We start from the raw sequence: 14173 nt of genomic DNA, 5'->3' as shown, positions 1-14173 counted from the left end.
AGTAAGAATCCCTCCTCTTCTGATAGTCTACATTACGGCAGGTTGCTAAAACTTTTTAGCAGAAATGTAAATCAGGGTGGCATGAAGACAATTAGTTTTATTAAGCAGTGAGTTTCAGGAAAGAAGCCAGCCACCTTCTCTGAGAACAGCCCTTCTAAGAACAAATCTTATTTCAGAAAACATGGCAAATTCTGGGAAAGGTAGCAAATTTAGGAGAAGTTTTGTTTGAAACACATTTGAAGGCAGGAAACTCCAGCAGATACCTCCAAAAAGTTTTAAAGCTACAAAGCATTGATCAAAGAAAAGGATTCAGTTTCATCAAACGTTTACAACTAAGAGCAAATCAGAATGTAATTAGTGAGGGCATTGAGACCACCGTTAATGAAAAGAAGTCAGACATGACAGGCCCTGGTTTGAATACAATTTCTGTGTTTTTCTACTAACTATAAGCACGGGGGGCCAGCTTGGGGTAGAAGTTGCTCTGAATTCTTTGTAACCATCTAGCAGTTTAGGCAATGAAAATCAGCAGGCAGATGGAAAACTACTTTTGTGAACTCCATTAAAAATTCACCATAGACATCATACCTGATGTTTTGAGGCAGCCACTGATGCGTAATTGACCTTGTAGTTAATAGAAAGTATATACCTAGCAGGTTTTACATAATTACCAGAGTACCTACTTGTATTTTCAGCAAATTTCTAACCTTTAGAATTTATTGTAGATTATCCTGTTAATGATCTGTCTTCAGCTTAAGAAAAAAACAAAAAACAACCAAAAACATGACCACAAAAGATACGGAAATAATGTTCTTATAACAGCACTTCATTGTAGTGACAAGAGCAAAATAAAGAATGCTTAATTTGCCATAGATGTGATCAGTAGAGCCTCTGCTGATAAAGAGGCCCACTAAGGGTACATCCACTTGTCATCAATTTTTCCATTCCAGAGGATAACATGGAATAATCTTCCTAAAAGTACCGCAAAAAGAATTAAGCATTGCAAAAAGAAATTTGTCAATACCTTATTTCACAATCACTTTCACATTTATTAAACTCAGCTACAATTTTATACGTTGGTACAACTCTCCTAAGTGAGCAAGTCTAAACAGAGTAGGTGATTCCTTGAAAAACTAATAAAAATGTCACTTGATAATTTTCAGTTACTCGAACGGACACATTAACAAGCAGATCTCTGTAAAACCATCTGAAGTTGCCTTTCTCAGAATCACCAGTTCCAAGAACACTAATCAACAAAATTGTTCCAGCAAGAGAAATTCCATCAGGAATGGGGAGTAAGGAAATAGGAGGAAGACACATCAGAATTCTTGCTTAGAATAAGCATTGACAGAATTTGCCTTTCTCTGTAAACCAATGCATACAGACTTCTACAGCCCAAAAAGAACGCCCCAAAATCCCTCATTTAAGGATTTAGAGCAGAAACTGCAATTCCAGTTACAAATGAGGACAGGGCACAAACAATCAAAAGATAACAATATACAAACTATTAGAACACAGAAGTGCTTATCTAGAATTAACAAGAGGGACGGACCAAAGTCCCTCATTTCAGTGTTCATTTCAGCACTGCCCTTAAATTCCTACAAAAGACAAATTCTGTCTCAGAGGAAATTTCTGTTAACCACAAAATACAAATTCAAAACCAGGCAGACAAGCACAAAGAAAACGAATATATTTTAATTGCATAGGCTTAAGAAATGCAGTTCAACATACAGTAACTTTGGTGACAGGTATACTGAAACCAGAGGTTCTCTCTCTCTGTATAAAATTAATAATACATTTTTTATTTCTTAACACAAAGAATTATACAGAATTAACAAGCTTTATTACATTGAAAAGCATATCCTGCTGAAGATTTGAAGTAGCAAGGCATATTTTAATTCATGGTTTAATTTTTATTGTGACAGAGGTGGGTGGTTTTTTTTTTTTACACTTTCATGTTTTATGCTTTCAGAGTAGATAGGAAATGCTACATAGCAGTTTGACCAAGGATATAATTGCTAAGTTTTAGTTAAAAAAAAATAAATCACAGCAATAGAAAAATACAGAAACCAGATCTTTAAATATAAGCTACTTGTTTTAAAAATCATTTTGCAAAATATAGGAAAGAAAGAAATGAATTGAAAATATACATGTGTGCTTATTAAAACCTTTGCGATTCAATGCTCAGCTTCAGATGCCTGATGAAAAAACAAGATCAGTTGAGACGGTCCACGCAGTAGTTCAAAGGTTAATTGGTGTGAACATCTCTGCACTTTCAATACTGCAGACAGCCTCAAAACTGGGAAAGGATGACCTGCTCTCTTTCAGGCCAAGTACCAGCACAAGAAACAAGAAACGAGACAAAGGATTTTATGCCAATAAACATACTATTTTTATAAGAAGAAAACTCTGAAGAAAAGCTACCATTGTTTTTCACACAATCAAATATAAAGCCTTGCACAGTGCATCATAAAATTAAATTTTATCTTGCATATACTCCTTTATGCATTTTAGTATTCTGATTCCCTCTTATTTTAAGATAGGCTACTTTACTCTAATATCAAGTAAAGGACATATTTTGATACGGGGAACAGCTTTTTTGATTTCCAATGAAAAGGACTGAACTGCATTTCTATTAAAAAAGCGGTTAGCATTCCTCAACAGACACTTGTAAGAAATTTGTCTTGTATTCTGAAAGCATCTAAATTATTCAGTCCCTGAAATCAGTTTGAGACACTAATTATGAAGTAATGCACATCAAGACTAAATCCTCCCATATTTAGCTTACTCCTTGTTTGGAAAATATCTCTTCTTCATTTTTGTTGTCTCCCACTCTAAATTCCCCAAGGGTTCCTTAAAATATTAACAAAATCCTCATCATCCATGATTCCAATACTTAATCCTTCATAGTAATCTTCGAACTCAGAATAGGACACTTCATTTGGGTTGCTGCAGGACTCTCCTAATGTTTCTAGAAACGATGATTTGATTTCTTCTTCTGTAGCTTTGCCTGCAAAAGTATATTTTTCCATTAAAGACATTTTCAAGAACAGTGAATATATAGCATTTAATATATTTCAGGCAAGAAACATTTCCATTTTAGCTTGCAAATATTTTTTGCTTGAACAAATTCAATATTCTGATTTCAGAATGAAGTCATTGGCTCACTTAATACCAGCTGCAGAAATCATCCTACTTTAAGAGCACACGATAGCATTAAATATCAACAGAAGTATGAAGCCACAGTAAATTTCAATGAACTTTGAGATCAGGAAGATATATTTTTTTTTCTTCAAATGTCTGCAAAAACTGAATAATGCATTTGTAACCTAAAATTTTGGTAATTCAGAAGTTATCTTGTAATAGAGCATATGTTTAAAGTAATACAAGTTCAAAGCTCTAGGAAAAACTTAAGATGCAAGTTTGCATTCGAAAAGTGTTCTGCAAGTGACGTATGTTTTCATGACTTAATAAAGACTATACTCAAGATGACTGCATAGCATTGAGAAAAAAAATGGAAAAAATACAGCATTGGAAAAAACTGCACGTGTAACATTCTATACCACCATGTGTCTTACTGTGTTACCAATAAAATCACTGGCAATACAAAAACCATCCTCTCTTCTACAGGCAAAACAGAAAGGATCAGGACACTACAGAGACTTCTCAATGACTAGGTTGGTACATGGAGATGTTTAGAAACCGACATATAAATATTTAAATTCCTACTTTTTCAATGGCAAAGTCTAAATATTTTTGAGAATCCTGAAAAAATAATGAACACAACACTACTTCCTCCATAAAGGATGACAATCCTGTCCCAGGAATAAATGAATAATTTATTCAGAAGGAACTTCAAGTGCTGAGTACATTCAGTTAGAGACTTTGCATATTTTGATGGAAAACAGCAATATGAAAATGAGAGTATCCTTCTAAGTGAAAATTACTAATATCATGTGTGTCACCGGTAACTTGCATACCAAAGCTGAGAACTACCAACATAAACATAGCCCAACACAGCAGGGAAAGGAACTACTCTGCATACATGCAGTATTTGCAGCTTGATAAAAAGCTACTATTAAAATTGTTTATATGTATTTATAGGCCTGTTCCAACTACACATTATCAGCTCATCAGAGGAAAAAAGTTCTCCTTAACAGCTCAAGTCTAAGCAATATGAAAACAGTTTGTATCTGCAACTAGTTTCTGGATCTGGTATCTCTGCTAACAGATAACTTCAGCAGTTACAAATTTTATTTTCTTTTTTGTTCGTGTGAATTACCTGCCAATACTAGAGGGTGTTTCTTTGCACAGTAACATTTTCTGATATCTACCATAGGAACACTCCCAGTTTTGTTGAAATCTAGTTTCATATAAGCCTATAGAGGGAAAAAAAAATAATCATGTAAGCATATAAGGAAAAGGAAAAAAAAAAAAAACCAAAGAAGTGGAAAGCTCTAAAGATCAAATATACTTAACTACCTAACAAATATTTTTAGATCTTGTGCAATGGATTATGCCAACTTACGTATTTTATGTAAGGCACCAGATAACAGAACATTATTCCAGGTTATGGAATTTTGTGATTATTTTATCTCAACAGCTTTCACATCAAATGTGGTCCCCTCACCAACTCAAAAAAAAAAAAAATTGTCTTCTCTCTGAAATTTCTATCTCATCCTTAGAATCAGAGGTTAAAGCTGCTTCCCTTCTGCCTCCTCCAATTACTAAGATTCCAGTGTCATTCTGACAGGCCTCAGCACAGCCTCTTCAGCACTGCTAGAGGCAGCTTCATTTTCATTTCTGTTTAGCCAAATTCACGTGCTCGATACATAAGGCAAGGAGGGTCACATCCTCCATGATTAAAAGTACAAAAGTGTGTGCTATTTCTCTTGATCTTGATATCCAGTCATAACTCTGTTGGCTGGCTGGTAATTAGTGTCTCATACTGCAAACAGCTCCCCGTTACAGAAAGATAAAAAATAGCATTTCAAATATAAGAAGTCTCACAAATAGTCTCAAAGGAGGCAGGTATTATTGCCCCTGTTTCAGACACTGAGGAATAAAAGTCTACACACAGGTACAGTGATCTGTCAAAATAAGAAAGAGATAGTTTCTCTTCTCTGGAAGTGATAGTTTCAGGGTGCCCGGTGCTTTATCCACTGGACTAAAGAATAGAACACATGCATAAGCTCAAAATAATACAGGAATTAACGCTAGAGTTCAAAATTAGCTCAATTCAACAATGGGACAGCATGCAGTCTTCTAATTTACATTTGATAAACTGATCTGAAAGTTTAAAAAGTCAATTACGAGACACACAATTCAAGAAAAACAACAACAAAACCCCATCAACAAGAACATGATGAATAACCAGCTTCAGACTGCAAAATATCTACATCTAGAACATCTGCAACAAAACTTACTTTTCTTACAAATGCCTTCCGATATTCATTCATTTCTCCAAATACAGCACGAGTAAATTCTCCATACTCAACCTTGCCGCTCTTGCTATCATCAAGAATAAGCCATAAGGATTCAAAGTCCTGTAATTTAAAAATAATTTGCCAAAGGTATTCACTATGTCCTAGAATGAAACAATTGCTATAATAGGAAATTAAAGTATTCTCATAAAAAAACAACTTCCAAACCAAAATTGACTCAAAGATTCATGAACATAATGCAAGTCACCATCAGTGATGACCATAATTCACATTATTTGCAGTTTTGATAGCTGTGAACTGTTTTTAAAACATAATATATAAAACCAGAAAAAAAGATAACAGCATCATATAAATTATTTTTAGAAGCCAAAGAAGAAAAGAATGGATTGCAATCCCACTTGTTTCTTCATGATGTAAATAGATTGCACGTTTGTACATTTAGTTTTTTAATAAAAATTTCACATAGGACTGGATGCAGAGACGCCAACATACCACAAGGGAAAAAAAAAAAACCCAAACAACTTTGAAAAAAATAGCTATTAAACTATTGATTTAAACAAAGAAAGGAAGTGATTCTATAAATTCAGGTAAGATAATGCCCATGATTACCGCCTCAGCTAGACTTACCTCTTCAGGTATTTCCAAATGGAATACTTTTAGAGCTTCTTTAAAGTCTGCCCGAGAGAGAAAACCATTTCTGTTCTTGTCTACGTTTCGGAAATACTTTCCTAAGCCTGTTATAACCCGAACTCCTCTTTTTTTTAGTGTCTCTCTGAGTGTACCTGAGGATTTAGAGAAATAAAGGACACAATGTTTACCTGAAGTTAGTCGGCCACATGCTAAGGAGCTCATATAAAAGTAAACCACAACGACTTCTGATACTGCTGATCAAAATGACACATACACGCATCCAGGCTCCCTTATCTTTGATGAGAGAATGTCAGTTCAAAATTAAACTCTCAGCTACTTAACATTTGAGTAGAAATCATATAAAGCATCAGCCAACATCTAAAAAAAACATTTAAAGAGTTCACAGAAGGAAAGGAAGAATGGATATCGCCCTTTCTGTGCCCAGATTATAAAACTTCTCTCTTCTGCTAAAATTGATAACATACCATGACTCAACAAACAAAGCAATTGAAGAACACTACTTTGGTAATACCAACATTCCATTATGGGACATGCAGTTGCTCCTTCATTGTTCAATATGGAAATACATGTGGAAACAATTAATTCTGCAAAATCGTCCCAAAAGGATATAGACAGAACTACTTCTATGGTAAAAATATCTGATATTATCATACATTTTCAGATTGGCAGTGAAAGAAGAAAGGTTTTTCCAATGAAGTTCAAATTCAGATGTATGTTAAAAGATGTCTTGAAGGATATACACATAACCATCTTCTAAACCAAACCAGCAAACCTTAAACCTTAAAACAGGTTCAGCTAATGATAGTAAATAGTGGAGTTTTTACAAGGCAGTCGGTTTGTTTAAAGAAAGGGAGAGGAGAAAGTATTCTTACGACTGATTTATTCTGGTATCAGATTCTAATAATATTCTGATAAATATCTAACTCCTGTTTAATTTAACTTATAAAGTTACTATTGTTCTTGGCATTGACCTGTAAAGACAGAGATACTGAAATTAAAATTAAATGGGTTCTGGTATATACAAACCTTGAATCTTCTTGAAAATTTTGCTGTTATCAACCACTTGCTTGGAACACTCCTGCTTTAATTCCACAGAAGAAGCTCTAAAATAATCAAAATTAATCTTGGTTGGTCAAAGTATGTGTAATATTACTGAATTCAAAACAGCTGTAATAAAAAACATATTGAGCTTTACATTTAATTCTTATACTACCTTTAAAAGCATAGTATCCAATTGCTTGAGTTTGAGATGGCACACACAGTAATCTGCTGAACAGCTGCAGATATGCAGAAATTCTGACAATATTGCATTAGCAGCTCCTCTACTAATGCATTAATCATGGATAATTCCTCCTGTGCATAAAATCTCCAGAAATTTATTTCAAGACAGTCCTAATCTTCAGCTCAGGCCACTGGAAGGGTTTGTTAAGGCAACTACATTTAGTTGCGAATAGGAAAATAACATGATACAGCTACAAATCTCTCTTTAGAAGAGACATAGCAAGGCTGTAGACCAAAATCTGGATCAACATATCTTAGGTATGATCTCGGAATTAAAGTTACATTTTGTGTTTTGTCTGACAAGCGATTACCTCCTGAGAAGAGCTTCCCAGAAAGAAGAAATTTCCTATATCAGAAAATATTATAGAGTTTGATAAAAAAATACTACAGAATAACCTATTTGGGGAAACAAAAAATCCAATAGTTACTTTAATCAGAAAAGGAAGGCAAGTGCAAAAATACTACTGTCAGCTTTCAACTGCTCGCTCACTAGCACTTTGCCATGGAGCACTGCTCCTTCTGCTTTCTGAGGCCAAAGAATTACCTCTCTACTGTTGATTAAGACTTTTCATCTCCACTTTGGGTATCTCCCATTAGGAAATCCCTAAAAAACTTGTTCTATATCAAACCACCCAGTCTGTAAAGTCAACAACCACATACAGAGGACAGCATACTCCCTCTAAAATACAAGTTAAACAAAAGATTCATAGCTTGTGACAGCAGAGCATAGCTGCTCCCAAAAACCTGCAATACCAAGACCTTTTCGACTGAGCAGGATTCTCTGTGAGTAGAGTAACGGAGGTAAGAGAACTCAATTCAAAAGTTTTGCACCAGAGAACACTATGCTCAATAACACTCCCATTCAGAAAAAGACAGACTTCACAATCTGAAATTTAGTCACCAATGGGAAGAACACAGAGAGAGAGAGAGAATATAAAAAAGAAACAATCTGTTCCACCAGAGGTAGCAGAAAATCCAAAATTATAGCCCAGTGAGCAGGTCTTCTTTCCAAAGCTTTCAGAGATAACTTTGGATCAACTCCAAATTTCACAGGTATAAGATCAGCAACAAATGAAAGAAAAAGCTGTTTACCAGAGTGAAAGGCTTCTGAGATGTAAAATGTCTCACATAAACTATTTGAAATTAAACTATATTGTTTTTTATTTCATGGAAACCTTGCAGAGAGGGAACAATTAGCACTAAACATCATACAACTATATATTTCTATAACCAATTACATTTGAATTTACTGTTCCATGTACTTTTAGCTCACTATGGCTCCTTTGCAAAGCTTTCCCTCTAAAGCTTTAAATACCTTATAGTGAATGTTACTATAAATGAGAACAACTTTCATGTGTCTAAACACTTGCAGAAAAAAAATAAGTCAGTTAAGTTGTGCTAACAAAAGTAGTCTTTAGGTAGTGAAAGTATTTAATTGAGATTCTGTTATTGCTGTTCCTAGTCAAGAAGGGATTGAAGCATCTGATACATGAGAAGAGTCTGGGAGAGATGGAACTGTTTAGCCTGGAGAAGGCTCAAGGGATCTTATCAGTGTGTACAAATAACTGACACAAGGGAATAGAGAAGACCGAGACAGGCTCTGCTCGGTGGGGCCCAGTGGCAGGACAAGAGGCCATGGGCACAAACTGAAACACAAGAGGTTCCCTCTGAACAGCAGGGAGCACTTTTGTACTGTGAGGATGATCGAACAACGGAACAGGTTGCCCAAAGAGGCTGCAGAGTCTCTGCATCCTTGGAGATATTAAAAACCCAACTGGATGCAGCCCTGAGCAACCTGCTGTAGTAAACGCTGCTCTGAGCGGTGGGGTTGGACTAGAGACTCTTAAGGTCCCTTTTCTATGATTCCATGGAAATTTTTTTCCTTGTAACATCTGCTATGCGCTAACACCGCTCACCAAAATTTAAGGAATCAAACTCGGACTATACTTTCAATGCTGTTAAGTAACTTCCATGTTCAGGCAACACAGCAATGCAATTAATTTTATACCAAGATTTTCTTTGTGCTAATAACCACTGTACTCACAAGGAAATCCACAAAATCCAGAGAAAAATGCTTCATTCCCTAGAAAGTTTACTTCTGTATGATACTGAGGTGAGAATATTACCTTCAAAAATAACTCATACTCAGAGATTAACCATTGACCTAACCATCTGACAATGTTTGAAAAAAAATTCCCATCTTTCACACCATGGAACAATATTTTACTAAAACTTATTTTGAAAGAATAAGTGTAGAAATCCTGTAGCAGGGCCTGAAGTCTTCAACAGGTGGCAATATCTACAAGAATGAAGAGATAGCAAAAGGAAGGGAAAAGAAAATGAAAAAGAAAAAACAGAGAGAAACTTCCAATCCTTCCCCTGCCTGTGTTCAATCACTTGCGTTGTCATGACTGATACCAGCTTTTAACATAAGCTTCACAAAAGACTTCATTCTAGAAAATCATTGAATTACAGAACACCCACTAAGATCTATTACTAATTTCTCCTAACAACAGTCTAAATAGAGATATATATTCTTCCAGCACTATAAGGAATAAGATATTAGAAGCTCTTACTAAAAAATCTTTTACTTAGGGAAGGAAAAGTAATTGAAAAAACACTTATCTGCACTTACTTTAGAAAATCCATAGCTGCTTCATCAATACCTATCACACGAAGGGTGAGAACTGGGTTCTGCTTAAAACTTTCTGGAAGGTTATGATCAACACTTCGGAAAGTTAGGTTAGCTCCCTGTTGGTAAAGCATACAGTGATTTACAAATAGGTGGTGTATTTGGTAAAATACATACTGCAAGACTTTCAAAAAGTATGATTGTTAAAAGCTTTGGTACAAAATTATGAAAAAGCTTAGCAAAGGTCAGACCTTCTTAACTCCTTTCTAGTACTGAATAAAAACAGCTGCAGGCTCCAGGATGACATGTTACCCTCTACGTAGAGGTTTGTCTAGTAAGAGGGCTTACTGCTGCCTAATCTACAGCTGAGAAACATGAGACCACAGATAGCTGTTCCTGCAGCCAGGCTCTGCTTTTCAGTTTTTCTTCTTCCTTCATCTTTATGGGATCCAAAACTCACTGGACCACGGAAGAGAGTCACAGAAGGTGCCACACTGGTTCCACAAGAGCAAAGTTCTCTCAGGCTAGAAGAAACCCTCCACAGTTATTTTCAATAACCTGAAAGCATACTTGAGATAAACAAACAACTAAAAAGTAGCCTTCCCAAAGTTCAAATCATTCCTGCAATGTTTAAATTTAAAGTTATTCTTTAAAATTACTAGATTTCACTAAATAAATACTGAATAAGAACATGTTATTAGTAGCATATAGTTCTATTACCCAGTATTTTCTCTTCTGAGTATTACAAATTCCCCTTCCCACCAAGTTGGGGACAGAGGACACACCTCGCATATTCTGCAAAATTAAAGATGCTTTTTGGTTTGGGAGAAAAGGGAAGGGGAGAGAAAGAAAACAGGAAACTAGAAGCAAAGAATGCTGAGAAGAATCAAAAAAGCAGTAGCTCTAACTGTAATATCCATGAAGGCTTGGGTTATAAAGCCTCCAAAAGTCATAAATTAGGAAGGAGACAGAGTCACTGTTACTGTGCCAGCGTCTCAACCATTTGGACTTTGTGAGAGATTTTTAAATCTAAATGTCAGCCCAGAAACCTAGTTTGCAGATATGGAGATTCACAGATATGACGTCATTCCTAAGAGCTATCAAACTCAGTAGCAGTACATTTTCTGGATGGCTTTAAAGATGCATCTTTACTCAGAACATATTTCCATCTGCAGGTTGCAAAGATACACATGAAAATTAAAAAAAATTAAAAACACACACAAAAAACCCCAAACCCCAAATCTCGAAAAAGTAGCTTCAACCTCCATTGCATAAAGAAATATATTTCATCTTGGAAACTCTTACATTGTAGCCACACGTAAGCAGTTAGGATTAGGCTGGTAATTAGACAAAACACTCTAACAACTAATGTTGTCTTTGATATCAATTCTTCCTTCAAACACAGCTTTTGCTCTAAACTTAAGATTTGCAGGAGGATGTGAAGAACTCAGTAGAAACACTCTGTACTTGAAAAATTGTTAAAGTATTTATAAACCAGGAACACTTAGCCCAGTACAGAAGTACAGCAATACAGAAGATGCAATATGATTTATAGTCACTTGTCAGATTAGCTGGGAGATGGTATTTACCACCGTTTCAGAAGCTCTCTCTAAACAGCCGGTGGTAAACATTTTCAAACTTTAGGTTAAAACCAATTAACTTGCAATTTCCTCACATTTAAAAAAATATTTAATCATCGCCTTGTGTCACTTTGGTCTACATCTTCAGGACTCTCCTTCCCAAATTGTTCATTCTGCCTACAAAAAGGTCGACGCTGCCTGCAGTCTTTTGCTCTCTAGTGGGAAAATTACAAACTGCAGCTTAATCTGAAACCAAAAATGGACCCTCTAAAACGTGGGACAACAAAATAATCCAGACTCCTGAAAACCTTTAATTCGAAAATGTTACTGATGGGAAAGAATTTTGATCTTCCTTGAAAGCTAGATCACAATCATTAACTCGAATATCTAAATATTACTTCCAAATCACCACCAAAGTGACTTATGTTCAACAGAAGAATACTTACAATATAGAAGTCACTAAGATCATAGGCTTTTCCCTTCTTTTGTCCACGTTGATGTTGATAAACTCCCTTCTGAATGAAAGGCAAGGCATTTGTTCTGTGAAATAATTCAGAACTGATATTAATATTAAACCAATTAAATTTATTTAACTTTCTTAGATAGTGGAATATGTTTTCTAAAACCTTTTTAAGAAGTTATTTATCCTACCTATTTTTTCCAAACTGTCGAAATTCATACACAGTAAGAGATCTGTCACATGCGAAAAAAAATCCAATCAACTCTCTACAAGCATCACGACCATTTCTAGAAGGAAAATTGAAAAGTACCTTTATGTTTTTGCATCCATATAAACCCAATTCAACCCAAACACAAATACTGTTTTGGAACACCCATATTATTTCCAATGTTGCATATTGTACAATCTTTTTCTTTGAAACAGCTATTGGACTATTTTCTCTAAACCACTATGGAATTAGACTTCTGGATTTGCACACATACTTTTATGCAGTATTTCATTATCCATACTGTTAAAAAGGTTTCGCGTTTTAGTATACCAATATAATTTTCACTCATTAAAGGATTACTTATACCAGGACTACTGCATTCATTATGGTCTATGAAGCTACGTAGCTCAATCTTCAGCTATGTCTAAAGTACCCAGTTCACTGCTTCAGGAAAGTGCCACTTTCAGAGCTGAAGAACATGTTTTTGTCACCGCTACTCAATTCAGAACACTTTCAAAAACGCCCTAAACCTACAAGTTTTCTACTTAATATGCAAGGAGCTATAAACAAGACACAAAGCTATCTTTTCCATCCACAGTGGTTGCCATATACTAAGACAAGGCTAAAATAATTTTTAATCAGCTGAAGTGCAACAGCCAAGACCCCTATTTTACACTGCCCTCGTGCTAACTGTCCTGCACAGAGCTATGGGTATGATGGTAACATAACATTACTTACACATCTTAACACTGTACAATGAGACAGTAAAGTCACTATCCATCAGCCACGTCACAATTTATATTATACACATATGAGTGTATATATATATGGGGTTGGACTAGATGATCTCCAGGGGTCCCTTCCAACCCCTGTCATTCTATGATTCTGTGATATATACCCACACAGCACATACTTTTTTCTAAACATAGGGAATAGAAAGGTTCAGTGCAATTAATTAATTTCAAGCGGGTAAAGACCATAATTGATAAAGTCATAGAATTGAAAAGCCTTAAAAAATTTGTGATTACCTTGATATAACTCTACTATCAAAGCGTAGCTTGTTAGAGAGCATGTTTTCAGTTAATCCTGATTTGGTCCTTATTCTGTGAAAATAATGCAGCACAGCAGGGTAATGATACATATATGCTCACAGCGAAATGTTACATAAAAATCAACTGTTTAAAAACAGCAAAAAATGTGAAATACGGTATCCTTGGCAACTGGCTGAGGAGATGATCTCTCATAGTGGAATTAGAAAGCACCTCTGAGTTGTAATGTGGAAGGTGTTCTGTCATTATATAATATGACTGCACATTCACAAAGGCACACATTCACAAAAGGCACAGATATGAATGGGATATTTTGTTTACATACACTTTATATCAAGAATTAAAGCTCTACCACTCACCATACGTCCACCAATCAATGTGTTTTCTTGCTAAAATACCCAGGTTGGGGCTTCTTAACCCACCAATATTGGCCATATTACCAGTTCCAGAAATGGAGATTTGTCCACGTGACAGGTGTGAGACTGATTTGTTGACTTTTTTTTTTAAGAATACAAAGATGACATTTGTTGAGAAAGACTTTAAAGCAGGATGTTAAGACACACAAAGCAGAGATGTTTGCCTGCATGTTAAGAAAGATTAAATGAACAAAACTCAGACCTGCAGATTCATTTAATTTTATGGATCACAAGATTTTCAGTTTTTCTTAAGCCCTTGGAGTTACTATTTTGATGCTTACAGGCCAGGAATGACACTTAAATGCCAATACAGTTAATTATTGCAGCAGAAATCAAAACATGAAAGAAAAGTATGATGATATTGTGAAGATGTACATTAGCATTTACAGATGCAGATTTATGCAATTTTATGCACCTCAGAATAGGAATCTCTAAAAGGATGTGACAAGATTGCA

At 35.3% G+C, this 14173-nt stretch overlaps 1 protein-coding gene across 2 annotated transcripts in view; it reads right to left on the bottom strand.

Annotated features, from left to right (window-relative positions):
* Positions 1-1864: 1864 nt before the first annotated feature.
* Positions 1865-14173, bottom strand: part of CAPS2 (calcyphosine 2) — a 28605-nt gene continuing 16296 nt past the window's right edge. For both annotated transcript variants that reach the window (XM_014963161.1, XM_014963162.1), the window contains 9 exons: positions 13282-13356; positions 12237-12332; positions 12032-12125; positions 10009-10124; positions 7119-7195; positions 6069-6223; positions 5424-5543; positions 4280-4376; positions 1865-3007 (listed from right to left, as the gene is read on the bottom strand). In XM_014963161.1, coding sequence (XP_014818647.1) covers positions 2832-3007; positions 4280-4376; positions 5424-5543; positions 6069-6223; positions 7119-7195; positions 10009-10124; positions 12032-12125; positions 12237-12332; positions 13282-13356 — 1006 coding nt within the window. In that variant the 3' untranslated portion in view covers positions 1865-2831. The remainder of the gene's footprint in view (positions 3008-4279; positions 4377-5423; positions 5544-6068; positions 6224-7118; positions 7196-10008; positions 10125-12031; positions 12126-12236; positions 12333-13281; positions 13357-14173) is intronic.

Source organism: Calidris pugnax, unplaced genomic scaffold, assembly GCF_001431845.1.
Source record: "Calidris pugnax isolate Ruff unplaced genomic scaffold, ASM143184v1 scaffold44, whole genome shotgun sequence".
NCBI classification, from domain to species: Eukaryota; Metazoa; Chordata; class Aves; order Charadriiformes; family Scolopacidae; genus Calidris; species Calidris pugnax.
Note: the sequence above shows the minus strand (reverse complement) of the source record. Positions and strands in the feature narration are given on the sequence as shown.